At 42.5% G+C, this 16,895-nt stretch overlaps 1 protein-coding gene across 2 annotated transcripts in view; it reads right to left on the bottom strand.

Moving 5' to 3' along the window:
• Window positions 1-16,895, bottom strand: part of BRINP3 (BMP/retinoic acid inducible neural specific 3) — a 360,329-nt gene that overhangs the window by 48,974 nt on the left and 294,460 nt on the right. For both annotated transcript variants that reach the window (XM_061634005.1, XM_061634006.1), the window contains one exon: window positions 8,090-8,312. In XM_061634005.1, the coding sequence (XP_061489989.1) occupies window positions 8,090-8,312 (223 nt within the window). The remainder of the gene's footprint in view (window positions 1-8,089; window positions 8,313-16,895) is intronic.

Here is a 16,895-nt window from a genome sequence, read left to right as displayed (position 1 = left end):
TGATAATGACTAGGTGGGGGGCAGAGGAGGTGGATAAGGTACATGTAACATATTGCAAGATTCTCATAAAATCTATATGATTTATTCTAGGCATTTCAAGCATTCTCCATTTTGTATAAGAAAAATTATGCTCTTGATTTGAATTTATGGTTGCTGTAAGACAGCAATCTGTCCCTCTAGTGAATCACTGTTGGTGTAGTGAATCATATTTTGCCTTGGCAGTTTCAGTGAATATTCTGTTTACTATAACTCCCCTTGGCTTCAGTGGATGCTGGATGGAATCCTAATGAGAGAATCGTTGTAAAAAAAGAACAGTCTAGGTCGATGGCTTCTTTTTTTTCAATATCTTTGGAAAATGACCAAGTGAATCTGGGAAATCTCCACTACAGATAATTTAGGAGAAGTATAGTATCAATGATTTATGGATCTTCTATCAATGAGTAAGGCGCTTTTGGAAAGGAGGATCTGTCACTTCATCATAATGCATTTTTAAAGTCATAACTTAAAAGCCATCATTGTTCTTCTCTTTGGGAGCTAAGTATAATTAGAGAAATCCATCTGGAATGTATTACAGCCTAAAATTATCATAAGAAAGCTTTAGATGGATTTCACCTTTTTCTCAGACAAACTTTCTCACACCTTGGACCCAAGAAAATGCTGACAAGCTAAATTTGGAAGACAGAATTATAGGAGACTAGACAGTGTGATGAATCTTAGCATATGCCCAACCTCACTTTGTTAAATTCAGATTAAATTTTGGACCAATATGGAGTATGATCCTGGAAGTAAGCAATTTAGTGATAAGCACAAGAAAAAGCACCGTTTCTTTTTGTTATTTATTTATTTATATATTTTATAAGTGGAAAAAGTAAAGCTAAAATATGGCTTGGAATACCGTGTTAAGTTCAAGGTGCCAATACTAGTGTACAAAGTCCTGAACAGCTTGGGACCAGGATACCTAAGAAAAGACATTTGGTCTTGCCATGAAATGGTTTTCTCTGTGCATTTCAAAGATGACCTCAGGTGGATAGCTAGCTCCACCTAGCGGCTGAAGGCAGAAAGAGAGCTGTTCAGTTTGTTCAAGGACTTCCTGCTCTCTGTGGCTCCTTATCACAGTTCTTTAAGACAAGCACATTAGACGAATACAGACTTAACAAATAGAAAACACAACTTAAGAGAAACGAACAGCACTCACACTCTCTGCTAAAACAAGCTTGCTTAAACTATTATGGCAGCCTAGCCCTCATAGGGAGTGGCCCTGAGGTCATCTTTGACATGCACAGAGAAAATCATTTCACGGTAAGACCAAATGTCTTTTCTCCTGTGCATGTAAAGATGACTTCAGGTGGGACATACCAAAGCTGACCCATGTAGGGCAGGAATCTAGCTGGGCTGTAATGACCTTATTGGCCTGAGAGAAAGTGCTGTAGCACTCTCCTCCCAAAGGCCGCCTCAGCAGAGGCGTAAGCATTTATTTTGTAATGTTTGATAAATATTTTATGATTAGCCCATGTAGCCACTCTGCATATCTCCAGAAGGGAAGTGTTGTGGGAAAATGCTGCGGATGTGGTTGCTGCCCTAGTGGAGTGGGCCATTACTTTGGTTGGGCGAACCAGTCTCAGGGAAGCATATGCTAGTATAATTCATGCTTTAATCCATCTTGCTAGTATTGAGGTGGAGACCTTCCTTCCTAATGAAGTTGGGTGAAAAGACACAAATAAGCTATCCATTTGGCGGAAGGGTTTCGTATTTGCAATATATACTTTTAAGGCTCTTCTCACATCTAGGGAATGACATGCCTTCTCTGTGGGGTGGACTGTGTTGGGAGAGAAAGAAGGAAGCACCAACTCCTGTTGACAGTGGAAGCTAGACAACACTTTAGGATGGAAAGAAGGGACAGTACAGAGAACATCCCTATCCTTATGAAGTACACAGTGACGCCTGTCGACTAACAAGGCATTCAGCTCAGACACTCTTCAGGCCAAGGCAATAGCCACTAGAAATAACACCTTGAAGGACAAGAGCAGAGAGGAACTTTACTGAGAATCGTGATAAGGAGCCACGGAGAGCAGGAAGTCTTTGAAAAAATTGAACAGCGCTCTTTCTGCCTTCAACCTCTACGTGGAATTAGCTACCCACCTGAGGTCATCTTTACATGCACAGGAGAATCATCTCATCCCTTATATACCCAACTAATCACTGCACTCTGCAGGAGAGGGCCTCCTGCAGATACCATCTCATCAGGCAGTCTGTTGTGTACAATGTAGGAATTGGGCCTTTAATGTGGCAGCACCTACCCTTTGGAACTCCTGTTACATATCAGACAGGCACTGCCTCTATTGACTTTTCAGAGCATACTTAAGACCTTCCATTCTCAACAAGCCTTGAGCAAGAACACTCTCTCCTCCTGAGGCTTCCAGCAACTGGTTTTCAGAAGCATGCTGCCTCTGACTAGGGTGGCAGAGCACAGCCATCATGGCTAGCAGCCATTGATAGCCCTGTCCTCCATGAATTTGTCTAATCTTCTTTTAAAGCCATCCAAGCTGGTGGCCATTACTGCATCTTGTGGGAGCAAATTCCATAGTTTAACTATGCACTGAGTAAAGAAGTACTTCCTTTTGTCTGTCCTGAATCTTCCAACATTCAGCTTCTTTGAATGTCCACAAGTTCTAGTATTATGATAGAGGGAGAAAAACTTTTCTCTGTCCACTTTCTCAATGCCAATACACTTCTATCATGTCTCCTCTGACCTGCCTTTTCTCTAAACTAAAAAGCCCCAAATGCTGCAACCTTTCCTCGTAAGGGAGTCGCTCCATCCCCTTGATCATTCTGGTTGCCCTCTTCTGAACCTTTTCCAACTCTATAATATAGACTCTATAATAGTCAACCCACACACATTGGAGGCCATGGGACAACAGTAATTCCTCACTGTCAGGCCTGAGTAATGTGCTGGCCATGATTTCTGCATGGAGTATAGGGACTTCAAAGGGTTAAAAGGGGAATCCACATCATCACAGAGCAATGGAGAGCGGAAATCAAAGGTTTGCAAACATTATTTCCACATGATCCATGTTGCTGTGACTCCCAAATTTGCATTGTTTTTATATAAAGATTTATAGACTTTAATCAGAACATTTTCTAAGCAGCGTACATAATAAAATTGTCAATACATAAAAATCATCAAAACTGTTAAAACATGTATGCATAAAATAATTATCAACAAAGCATGGATAAAATCAGAAAACATTTTTTAAAAATATACCAGATTGTAGGGTAGGCTTGCTGAAATAAAGAAGCTTTCAGCAGGCATCGAAAACAATATAGCAAGGATGCCTACACAGGAACGGTCTATGTAAATAAAAAGTGCTTTAGATGTCAAGAGGAAGGCTATTTACTTGGAAGAATGTTCTGCAAAAATCAAAGAGGCTTACTTCCAGATAAAGGAGGCTTGGAGTGTAGTTTTATCCTAATTGTGACTGCATTTACATCAAACTTATCAAATAACACTAACGATGTGATTAGCAGTTATCTGTTGTGGGTTTTTAAATCAATTCTAGGCCATGGTGTGTGTGTGTGCGTGCGTGTGATTGGCATTGCAATGGGGAGAGGAGGTTTAAAGTTCCCCTCCCCAGAGTGATCTTGGTACCCATCCCTCTTGCCCTTCCATTGGCAACAACAGGAGATTCCACACTGGAGGGGGAAAGCGATTTCTACCAAGACTAAGAGTATATGCACACTCGTTGTTTCAAAAGCAGTGAGACCGTTTTGCCTGGCTGCAGTTTGAAACATATTTGCCCACAACTGAACACACACACACACACATGACATGCACGAGTAAGATGTGAATCAGAATCTTCTTGTCTTTCCTATTCTGAATTCAGAGTAATCTAATCTCCTAAGAATACTCTGGCAATGCTTGAGTTCTGATGTGAACTGTCTTGATCCACTCTCAGACTAATGTGTGGGTTGGAACATAATTATCCTGTGCATCACACACTTTGAATTTCGAGGTACAGTTCTTGGCTAAAAAATGTACAAAAATGCATTTTAAAATGCCTATTTGAAGTTAAGGTAAGATATGTTTTAATATGTATATGTGGAGATAAAATAGGTATTTAAATGTTATTTTTGTGATAAGAATTTTAATACAATGTTTTTGTGCAGATTATTTTTTTTAATTGCAGATTAATGCCGACTTATGAAGGAACACATGCAAAACTGACTCGAAAGGTTATGAAATCTGTCCATCTCTAGAACATACCTTATTTAGTTTATTTATTTATTAAAAATCAGTTGTTAAATTGTCTCTGGATTTGAACCTTCAATGCTTTCCCCACAAACATCAATGCTTTGTTTTGTTACATGCTTCCAGTAAACAAAAGGTATGGATTTACAGGAGAAATTGAGGCACCCCAAATGCTATAATGGTAAAGAGAAAGGCTCATTGGGGGTGGAGGGTAGCAGCCATTTATTACCCTTTCTTGGGTTGGTTGGTTTGTTTTGGTAAATTTTAACAGAGAACTATTTGAGATACATGGTAACAAGGATGGTAAAAGTCCCTGGTTGGCTCTGGGTCTCCAATATGCCCCTCCCCACAGCTTTAAAATGAAATCACAAATAAAAATGAACATATAGCCAGGCTTTTCTAGTGCATGGCTTTGTGTTTATTTCCTTTTTTCTTCTTTTACACAACATACAGTGCTCATTAAGCACAAAATGATATTTTATTTTTTTTTAAAAACCTGAATTAAAAAAAATTCAGTCACCTCTAACTGCATAATTACTGATGGCTTAGATATTATTTTGATTTTTATCAAATGTGATTTTACATTTTATGTTTATACCATGAATTTGAAGACGATCATTTGCAGGTTTGGCCCTAAAAGGCAGCCTTAAAATGCCATAATTCAATAAATAAAATGTTCAAATATGAGTCTGCTCCAGGATATGCCATATTATTGAGTAGTTTGGACTGTAAATAATAATGGCATGTCTTTATTACATTTAACTTGCAATGCTACACAGTGTTCAATAGGGCTTGACTCCTAGGTCAGTGTGTTTAGGATTGCAGCATTCCTCCAAAGAGCTTCAGAGTGACTGACACATTGTGCTCTCTCATCTCGACAACTAAACATACTCAGCCCTGCTTACTTTCAACAGCAGAACTGTGTCTTGCCTCCAGGCTATTCTCTGGGCCTGATGGAAATATCATTATGGTATTGATGATACCATTGTTCAGTAATGATGCAAAATCACTAGCAAAGGGAGTTTGACAATTTGCTGCATGCTCTTGTTGACATGCTGTATGCTGCATGTTGACTGAAGAAATGTACACAGATAAAAACTTTAGGAAGATGGTTTTGGATTGTTCCAGTCATTCAAATTACGCTTCAAAAGGACGATGTGCACAATCCCAATTGTTAGGAGTTGGTTGGAAGCCACTGGCCATCTCCTACCTGTTCAAATGCAGCTTCTTGGAAATTCCCTCAAAGAGACAGGAGAGAGTGATTTCCTCAAGTTTCATCATCTTTCCCTCTCCCAAATGGATAGTGAGAAAAGAAACCTAAAGCGAGTATTAGGACATTGTAGAACCATCTGAGGCCCACTGTAATGAATTTGCTAGGCACTTTCAGGATAAAATCTTTAGCATCCACCAGGACTCCAGTGATATAGCAGGTGAATCAGGCAGGGTATCCAGAGCACAGCCTTGTCCCGATTTCTTGGATGAGTTTCAGTTGGTACAGCTTGAGGACGTTGACAAGGTGCTTGAACAGGTTCGTGCAACCACTTCTGTACTGGATCCTTGCCCTTCTTGGCTAATAAAAGCTAGCAGGGATGGAACAGCCAGCTGGGCCAGGGAAGTGATTAATGCCTCTCTGCGAGAGGGGGTGGTCCCTGGTTGCCTGAATGAGGCAGTAGTGAAATCACCTCTGAAGAGACCCTCCCTGGACCCAGAAAATCTTAATAACTAGAGGCCAGTAGCAAATGTGCCGTTCCTGGGCAAGGTCCCTGAACGAGTGGTGGCAGGCCAGCTCCAGACACTCTTGGATGAGACCGATTATCTGGATCCATTTCAGTCGGGTTTCAGGCCTGGTTTTGGCATGGAAACAGCCTTGGTCGCCCTGTATGATGACCTCTGTCTGTTGATTCTCCTTGATCTCTCAGCTGTTTTTGATACCATTGACCATGGTATCCTTCTGGGAAGACTGGCTGAGTTGGGAGTGGGAGGGACTGCATGGCGGTGGTTCTGCTCCTACTTGGCGGGTCGGCCCCAGAAGGTGGTGCTTGGGGAACATTGCTTGGCACCCTGGACTCTCCAGTATGGGGTTCCACAGGGGTCAATTCTGTTCCCCATGCTGTTCAACATCTACATGAAACCGTTGGGTGCAGTCATCCGGAGCTTTGGAGTGAGTTGCCATCCATATGCTGATGACACGCAGCTCTATTTCTCCTTTTCATCTTCTTCTGGTGAGGCTGTCAATGTGCTGACCCGGTGCCTGGCTGCAAGAATGGACTGGATGAGGGCTAATAAACTGAGGCTCAATCCAGACAAGACTGAGATGCTGCTAGTGGGTGGTTCTTCTGACCAGATGGTGGATGTCCAACCTGCCCTGGATGGGGTTGCACTCCCCCTGAAGAAGCAGGTTCATAGCTTGGGGGTCCTCCTAGAACCATCTCTGTCACTTGAGGCTCAGGTAGCCTCGGTGGCATGGAGTGCCTTCTACCAACTTCGGTTGGTGGCCCAGCTATGTCCCTTTCTTGGGTTGGTTGGTTTGTTTTGGTAAATTTTAACAGAGAACTATTTGAGATACATGGTAACAAGGATGGTAAAAGTCCCTGGTTGGCTCTGGGTCTGGACAGGGATAACCTGGCTTCAGTTGTCCATGCTCTGGTAACCTCCAATTAGATTACTGCAATGCACTCTACATGGGGCTGCCTTTGAAGACGGTTTGGAAGCTGCAGCTTGTGCAAAATGCAGCGGCCAGATTGGTAACAGGGACCAGACAGTTTGAACATATAAAACCGATTCTGGCCCCCTGGCACAGACTGCCTGTATGTTTCTGAGCTCGATTCAAGGTGCTGGTTTTAACCTATAAAGCCTTACATGGCTTAGGACCACAATGCCTGATGGAACTCCTCTCCCAACACGAACCCACCAGTACACTACGCTCAACATCCAAGGCCCTCCTCCAGGTGCCTACTTGGAGGGAAGCTGGGAGTCTGGCAACAAGGGAGAGGGCCTTCTCAGTAGTGGCCCCCAAATTATTGAATGATGTTCCTGACAAGGTGCGCCCGGTGCCAACACTGATATCTTTTTGGCGCCAGGTCAAGACTCTCCTCTTCTCAGGCATTTTAGCATGTGTTTTTAAATTGCCTTTTAAAAAATGTGTTTTTAAATTTGTATATTTGTTTCTAATGTTTTTAATTGTTGTAAACCGCTCTGAGAGGTTCGGCTATGGGGCGGTATACAAATGCAATAAATAAATAAATAATAAATATTAAGCAGCACAGCCATATACTGTAGTCTCTGGAACCCAATATACTGAATTGGTAGGTATGGAAGAATGGGATGGCCGGATCTGGATGAGAATAAATAGTGTCCATGAAAGAGCAGGATGACATGTTATGTGTGCTATGCCAGCCACGGGGATGTCAGTAAATGCTCCCCCTCCATGCAGTAATGTCTTGGAGAACTTGCTATGTGACGTGGCATCATCTCATCCCAAGTTCATATCATTGGCTAGCAAGGAGACAGATAATATATGTAATGTGACAATACTGCATCACAGGGCCATATAAGGGATTGGACACTTCTGCAACGTGCCATCAAGATGAAGGAATAATACTGGAATATGTTGCCATGCCTATCCATGCCAATATGCTTTTAGCGTCAAAACAGCATCCTAGGTCAGTGATTCCTAAACTTGTAAGACATTCCTTATATTTGTGATTCTGCTATAGTTGTCACTGCTGCCTTGTTACCTTACTCTGTCCCAACTCCTCTGTCCACCATCTCTGCAAGCTAACCCCAAGGCTCATTTGGGAATCACTGTCTTAGGTAGGTTGCATTTGCTGTTTTTTCTCTTACCTTTGCCTCGGCAAGCTGATGAGTGGCTGTTTATGGCACCTCTTGCTAAGGCTAAAGAGCTTATGGACAATTTTCTGCGCCTTGAGGAATAGCTGTTTCATGCTGGTTTCCAGTTGCTCATAGCGATGCTGGAAATTTGAATCCATTGTCCACAAGTGCAAAATGGCAGATGTGTTGAGGAAATAGTTCATGGGCAGCCTTTTCATAAACAACTTGAATTCATCTGCAAAATGGCAAAATTCAACACTCTTTTAAATTATGTTTCTGTGATCCTTTGTGCAGCAAAACAACAGTTAGCTTTAGTTTGTGCCAATTTTTATCACTTTAATTTGTCACTTTTAATGGATGGCAGTACATGTACAGGCAAATGCAATATTCCTAAATGTTGTATGCAGTATAAGTAGTAATGTGACATGATGTACACAGACCTGATTTCCATTGCTTCACATTTGACAAACTGAGCATTGCTTTATTGTAAGGAACCCCAAACTTATTTTTAATTAAGTCTGCATCCCTATCCACACTTTCTGAGAAGGAACCATCCAGTAAAATCAACTGGGCTTACTTTTGAGTAAACATATATGGGATTGTGTTGTACAACCCACTCCTTCAAAGATAAGGGCTGATTACTTCACTTACTTCAAAATGTAGTACATCAGTACTGCCAAATTTGGGGGTCTTCTTGTTCATTCTGCTGAATGGGGCCCTTGGCATCTGCCCCTAAATTTTGTCCTAAGTGTGCCATAGATAGGATATCCCAGGTTGATATCTCACCTAAGCCACCAGCACCACAGGTGGCCTTAGGCTAGAAGCAGGCAACCTCTTTCCTCTGCTAAGGGCTGCAGTCCCTTAGGGATAATCTGTCGGGGGCTCCTGATAAGTGGTGGGTGGATCTGAAGCCAAAAATGTGCTGGACCAGAAGGGGCACAAAGATCTGTCAATTTCGGTTCTCTCCTTTTCTCATTTTTCCAATCTTCAATTCAGTTCTCCACATTTCTGCAGCAATTAGCATTTTTTTAAAAAAAACCTCATGAAAATTCTCCAGCATTTTAGTGCAAATTTATCCTAATAAACCCATTTTCGTAGACAGCTTTGACCAATGTACACGTTTTATGTGCAAGTCTGCCTAATATAATGCATTTTTACATGTCATTTTCACATATATTCATTTTATACACACTTTCTCCTAATATATGCATTTTTGTAAACATTGTTTGGTTGGCTGACCGTATCACAACATTCAAATAAGTGCAGAGTCTGAAGGATGGCTCTGTTTTGGTTCTCGTGTTGTTTTGAAATCTGGCTTGAAATAAGAACTGAATCCAAATTCTTGCCCATCCCTAAGGTCAGAGCCCAAAATAAGTGGGGTTAGAGGCAAGAGTGGGTGGGGCCACCTCCTTTTTTTATCGCTTTCTGACACTCCCTTTTCTTCATTTTCCCCTCTTGCCACCTGTTGAAATTAGGTTGAGGGTTAAATGTGTCCCAGACCACAGGTTGCCCATCCCTGACTTAAGCAAACCTTCTTCCCCCGCCCCAATCTGCTGCTCATTTTCAATTGGCATTGCGTGTTGATGTTTGTTCATTTTATTTCATAATTATTAGATATTCTGACCGTTTTCTCTGATTTATCAATCTTTCAGAAATAAACAATAAATAGACATGGAGTTAATAACACTTGCTTACTTAAAAAGGCCTCTGTAAGGAGCCGGTCTGAGGTTTCAAACTGGGCCTTCCTCCTTGAGTCCACCCACCTACTCCTACTCCTTCACACAATTGCCACTCTCCTCTCCACCTGAGAGAGGCCAAGGCTTATGGAGCTCCTTTTCCTCACTCCTTTCAATGGTTACTTGCTTGGAGAAGGCAGGCAAACATGTAGCAACAGTAAGGAGGGTAGCAGCCGGGCTAGGAGATGCCAAGAATTTCTCACAGGCCTCTTTCTGGAGCATGCATGATGATGCCAAATCCTCATGCTGGTCCAAATTACAGAGGTATGCATGTGAAATGCACTGACTGCTTGAATGTGATATATAAATGTTAAGGATTGTATCCAGCTAAACTATACTCATAGTAGACCCACTGAAATCAACCTAAGTTAGTCATGTCCATTATTTTTAATGGGCCTAATTCTGAGTAGAACTAACATGGGACACAACCCTGTGTACTGTTGTTTCATCCCTTCCATGAGTTTTCTTACCAGGGTGTAGAATTCTCCCTGCACAGTGAAGTTCCCTTTCCCAAAGGCCAAAATCTCCAAATCCTAGAAGCTTTCTCACTTATTTCCTTATTAGGGTTGGGGGAAGTAATTAGATTCACTTTGCATCTAAAGGCAAATTTACTTAATTTGCCATTTCTGAAACAAAATGCAAACCAAAACACAGCCATCATTCAAAATTCACACTTTTTCAAATTTTGCAAAGCAGTTCTCCAGCCAAGTAATGGGTACAAAAATGCATATACTAGGGGAACGTGTGCAAAGAAATGAATATATTAGGGAAAATAACACACAAGATTACATTGTATTAGGGAAAAATGTTTTGCAAAAAAAGTATACATTAGACAAAATTACACACAAATGTGTATATTAGGAGAATTTGCTCTAAAATGCTAATGAATTTTCATGAGGGCTTTTTGATATATATATATAACATGGAAATGTGAAGAACTGAATTTAAGAGAAAATTCAGAGAAAATGAGAGAAAGCAAAATTGACAGCTTTGCCCATCCCTATTATGGTGCCACTCTTGGCAATTATCTTACTGTGAATGCCATAATAATTGTGCCTTCTGAACATTTTCACCATGCATTCTGCTGCTGCAACACTATATTTCTGGCTAATCTAGTTGTGAGGCTTGGCAGGCACATGGCAGTGATGAGTCAACAACAGGAGAATATTGAAACCATTTACAAGACAAGCGTTCCCATGAGGTGACTGTCAGGCCACCATTTGCTTCAGTACCCATTCCATCATGATCTGCTCCTTCCCACAAGACTTCATAGTGATGACACTGGGGTCCTTTAGCATTACTAACAACAACAATAATATATCCCACAATGCTCTGCCAGAATGACACAATTTTATTGTGTAATTTCAGGATGTCCATTTTCAGAAAAAGTTTAAAGTAAGGGAAATCAAATATTTTAAGCAGCCAAATAAAACGCTACTAGAGATTATGAGAAATGGACTCCCCCCCTGCCAAGAGGGGTGAATAATAATAAAACTAATACTTTTTTTAAAAAAAAATGCATTGCATTCGCTGCAAGAATGGGACAAATAAGCATGGAGCAGTTAGCTATGCTCTGCCTCATTTTGTTGTTATGTGCCTTCGATTACGACTTATGGCGACCCTATGAATCAGCGACCTCCAATAGTATCTGTCATGAACCACCCTGTTCAGATCTTGTAAGTTCAGATCTGTGACTTCCTTTGTGGAATCAATCCATCTCTTGTTTGGCCTTCCTCTTTTTCTACTTCCTTCTGTTTTCCCCAGCACTATTGTCTTTTCTAGTGAGTCATGTCTTCTCATTATGTGCCCAAAGTATGATAACCTCGGTTTCATCATTTAGCTTCTAATGATAGCTCTGGTTTAATTTGTTCTAACACCCAATTATTTGTCTTTTTTGCAGTCCATGGTATCTGCAAAGCTCTCCTCCAGCACGACATTGCAAATGAGTTGAGTGGGATTAAAAATGGCAACAACTTTTATTGGGTACATTTTTAAAAAAACTTTGGCATTGCATAGGACAGGGATCCAGTCATCTGGCAGTCAGGCTGCTGGCTGATACCACCATCCCAGCCCGAGTGAGTTGAGAGAGGTCTGAATCTCAGTCCCAAATCAATACCATAGGCCCAGTATACAACCCAAAAGTTTGGTGGCTGCGACAGCTCCCTGAGCTGGGACTATGGACTCTCTCCCTCCTCATTTAATCCCCACAACAAGCCTGTGAGGTAGGTTAGGGCGAGAGGCAGTGACTGGCTCAAGGTCATTCAATGTGCTTCATGGCTGAGTGGGGATTTGAACATGGTCTCCCAGGTCCTAGTCCTACACTCTAACCACTACACCACACTGACTGTCAGAGCCACTCTCAGAGCCACTCTCAGAGTGACTTGCTCACAGAACCGGCAGCAGCTACGCTGTTCTGAGCACTGTACAAATTTGAGGTACAAAATACGCATCATCCACTGAAGCTGAATGTTGGAAGATTCAAGACAAAGCAAGTACTTTTTTTTACAAAGCTCATAATGAAACTATGGCATTTACTCCCACAGGAGGTAGTGATGGTAGACACCAATTTGGATGGCCTGAAAGGAATTTAGACAAATTCATGGAGGATAATGGTATCAGTGGCTTTGTGCTATGATAGCTATGTATCAAAGGCAATATTTATTTATTTATTTTATTTATTTTATTTTATTTATAGACCGCCCATAGCGAATAGCTCTCTGGGCGGTGAACAGCAGAGTTAAAATACAAAGTTACAATAAAACATACAAGGTCACAACAAGGTAGAGTAAAAAACATTGAATATAAAACATGAACGTTAAAATGCCTGGGAGTATAACCAGGTCTTAACCTGGCACCTAAAAGAAAGTACCGTAGGCGCCAGGCGTATCTCCTCAGGTAAGCTGTTCCATAGTTCGGGGGCCACCACAGAAAAGGCCCTGGATCTAATAACAATCCTCCGGGCATCCTGATGGGTTGGTACCCGGAGGAGGGCCTTAGATACTGAACAAAGTGAACGGGTAGGTTCATAGCGGGAGAGGCGTTCCACAAGGTACTGCGGTCCCACACCGTGTAAGGCTTTATAGGTCAAAACCAGCACCTTGAATCTGGCTCGGAAACAAATAGGCAGCCAGTGCAGGCGGGCCAGGACAGGTGTTATATGCGTGGACCAATGGGTCCCCGTCAACAACCTGGCTGCCGCGTTTTGCACTAGCTGAAGTTTCCGAACGGTCTTCAACGGCAGCCCTACGTAGAGCGCATTACAGTAGTCCAATCTAGAAGTTACCAAAGCGTGAACAACTGAGGCGAGATCATCACTGTCCAGATAGGGGCATAGTTGGGCTACTAAGCGAAGATGGTAAAACGCATTCCGCGCCACTGAGGCCACTTGAGCCTCAAGCGACAAGGAAGGGTCAAAAAGGACCCCCAAACTACGAACCTGTTCCTTCAAGAGGAGTGTAACCCCATCTAGAACAGGCTGAACATCCACCATCTGGGCAGGTAAAGAGCTCACCAACAGTGTCTCAGTCTTGTCTGGATTGAGTTTCAGTTTATTAGCTCTCATCCAGTCCATTATCATGGTCAGGCAACGGTTCAGCACATCAACAGCCTCACCTGAAGAAGGTGAAAAGGAGAAGTAGAGTTGCGTGTCATCAGCGTACTGGTGGCAACGCACTCCAAAACTCCTGATGACCGCACCCAGAGGCTGCATGTAGATGTTAAAAAGCATGGGGGACAAGACCGACCCCTGAGGGACTCCACAATGGAGAGTCCAGGGTGTCGAGCAATGTTCCCCAAGCACTACCTTCTGGCGACGATCCGCTAAGTAGGAGCAGAGCCACTGCCAAGCAGTGCCCCCAACTCCCAACTCCGCGAGCCTCCCCAGAAGGATACCATGGTCGATGGTATCAAACGCCGCTGAGAGATCAAGGAGAATCAACAGAGTCACACTCCCCCTGTCCCTCTCCCGACAAAGGTCATCATACAGGGTGACCAAGGCTGTTTTGGTGCCAAAACCAGGCCTAAAACCGGATTGAAACGGATCCAGATAATCGGTTTCATCCAAAAGCGCCTGGAGCTGGCCGGCGACCACCCGTTCCAAGACCTTGCCCAAAAAAGGGACATTCGCCACCAGCCTGTAGTTGTTCAAAACATCTGGGTCCAAAGAAGGTTTCTTCAAAAGAGGTCTCACTACTGCCTCCTTGAGACTACCAGGGACTACTCCCTCTCTCAAGGAGGCATTTATCACCTCTTTGGCCCAGCCGGTGGTTACAGCCCTGCCGGCCTTCACCAGCCAAGATGGGCAAGGATCCAGGGCGGACGTGGTCGCCCGCACCATTCCAAGCACCTTGTCCACTTCCTCAAGATGTCCTTGAACAGGAGTTGTTGGGGAGCATAAGAGGACAGAGTGCTGTTGCACTCATGTCCTGCTTGCAGGCTTCTCATGACCCGCAAAAGCATTTTAAAATGTTTTGAATATATTTTTATTTCATTTAAATTTGTATTGTTTTAGCTTGTCAATGTTTGTCATCCTGGGCTCCTTTGGGAGGAAGGGTAGGATAGAAATTTAATAAATAAAAATAAATAAAACAAATAGGCATCTAGTTGGCCACTAGAAGAATATGATGCTGAACTAGATGGGTCTGTGGTCTGAAACAGCAAGGCTCTCCTTACGTTTTTTCTCATCAAGGTGTGGTATTGTCCCTCCTCAATTAAATGTTCCTCTATTGCAAAACCGATTGCAAATGTAGCTGTTCTTAAAATGCCTCAAAGCCATTCTCTATGTCTATTACTGCTGGAAGTATTTTTAAATATCAAATATCTTTTTAATTTCAGAGTGGAATCATTTTGGCCTAAATTCACTCTTGAGTACAGCCCACCGATTTCAGTGGTGCTGGTGTGCAAGACCCCTCATGTTTCATACTTCCTAAACTTGCAGTGACACACTGAAGGAATCTTCAGTATCAATACTTATTTGCTCAAGAACAACCTGAACTGTACAAATTTGATGTGCTGTTTCGTATGAGATAAGAAAGGTTTGGATTACATTCACTTGCAGTACAAAACTGAAGGGGGGGGAATGCTAAGAAGAGAGCTTGTTAACACTTAATGAAATCATGTCCTGTATTCTTTTCTAATGAACATTATATTGTATTCAGAGTAATGAGAGATAAGGCTACCATGAAGTCACAGTGCTTTGCAAAAGAGACAGAAAAAGAAAGAAAAGGATGGCAAATGCTATTTGTCTCATATCTTAAAGTGACACATTTCGTGAGCTGTGAAACTGCAACCTGAGTTCTCACTGTTCATTGTACTCTAATCAGAAACATGCACAAGTATCCTTGGAATGTGATTAAAGGTCTAGTCAGGAATATGGGCAAGAGTGGAAGTTAACCATAACTATCTTTCAATTAGTGTTAGCATGGACATGTTTTCTAAAGTGAAATGTGAAGGTTCCTCCTCTGATGAGGCATCAATCTAAGCAATTTAAAGGGACGCCAGAAGAGTTTATATAAGATTAACTCCTGAAATTCTCAATGGGAAGCCGGTGGAGGGGGGCCAGTGGTGGGGCCCCCAGCAGAAAGCTCCATGGGATCCTCCTCCTGCTTGGGAGCCATCACCCCGGCTGAACACCAGCTCTGTTGGGAGCCACATGCATGAGCTGGCTGGGAAGCACCAGCTCCGACAAACAGGCGTTCTGGGGAGTAAGCACTCCCCATAGGCCACAATGGGACATAATTAAAAGTCTTTTACTGCACCAGCCTTTTGGCCAACAGAGTTTGCAGGAGGATTGGGATCTGGAGGAGGGGTCTGAATGTGAAGAGGATCTCACCTATGTCTCCCCCACAGCTCCTCCCCCGCCACGCCCCCAGAATGACCTATTTTTGGGGCTTCCACCAGTCCTCTGTCTGCTGGGCTGGCCATCCTTGGCTGATCTCCGGTAGGCTCCTGACGGCACCATGGCTCAGCAATGGCAGAGGGCTGCTGCTGGCAGAACCTGGCAGAGCCTGGTGCAGCTAGGAGCCTGCTAGCACAGCCTAGGCTCTGCCTGGTGGAAAGATGAGTTGGATTAAGCCATAATTAACTCTGTTTAGCACAAACCAACATTTCCAAATATTTGGATGAAACAGGAAACTGCGACTTGTTACAAACTGAATGGACTTCTTCACACTTTCTTCCCCTCACCGTCAATGGAAAGGAGAAAAGCGTATGAGCCTGAGGTTCACAATCATGCAGTCTCATCACAACAAACTGGTTAGTTGTTGCATCTGAATGTGGCCATTTTGTGTGCTTGCTTCACACTACTTTCTGAACTGTGTATCTCCAATACTGTTTAGAAAACACTGTGGAAGACTGCAGTGCACATTGCAGAGGGACAAGGATCTTATTTGGACCTGACACAATCCAAAATATGGATTAATTTAGGAATATTTATTAGGTGTCTGGCCAATTAGTCTGTTTACTCTGGATTGTTTCCAGTGGACATAGAAGGTTTACTCATTACTACAATGTCTCAGTAAATTAGCAACATCTGATAATTGACTTCAATTCCAATCCTATACTGAATAACGTAAATGAGGAGTGCTTGGGTATGTTTGTGTTTTACTGATTCTTCTACTGAGGACAAAGTGGAAGATGCTTGTTCTTACATGTAACAATTGATGGTAAACATAGCTGTGTGTAAAATGTACTTTACATTACCCCTGTCAAAATCAGCATTTTAAAGTGTCTGCCTAAGCAGCAATTTAAATGGTCTTGTCTGTCACTTTTCACAACACTCTGAACACTCTAGTGACATATTCTGCCTCATTATTGTAGCCAAAGGATGTGTACACAAACTGTGTTTGAATAACTGATGAATAAACACTGACAGAGAATAGAGTGCAAATGGAGAAAATATTCCATTATGAATTTCATTTTCTTTCAGTGCTGTCAGTCAAGATATCATATGCTGCCCTGGATGTAAAAAAACCCTAAAACAACAAAAAACAACCCTCCCTTTATAAACATTCTGTAACACGTTGGACTTCATATAAAATGGTGCAGTACACCCTCATGTCCCTCATGTGAGTATGCCTTGTCTT

The sequence above is a fragment of the Rhineura floridana genome, chromosome 6 (genome assembly GCF_030035675.1).
Source record: "Rhineura floridana isolate rRhiFlo1 chromosome 6, rRhiFlo1.hap2, whole genome shotgun sequence".
Taxonomy (NCBI): domain Eukaryota; kingdom Metazoa; phylum Chordata; class Lepidosauria; order Squamata; family Rhineuridae; genus Rhineura; species Rhineura floridana.
Note: the sequence above shows the minus strand (reverse complement) of the source record. Positions and strands in the feature narration are given on the sequence as shown.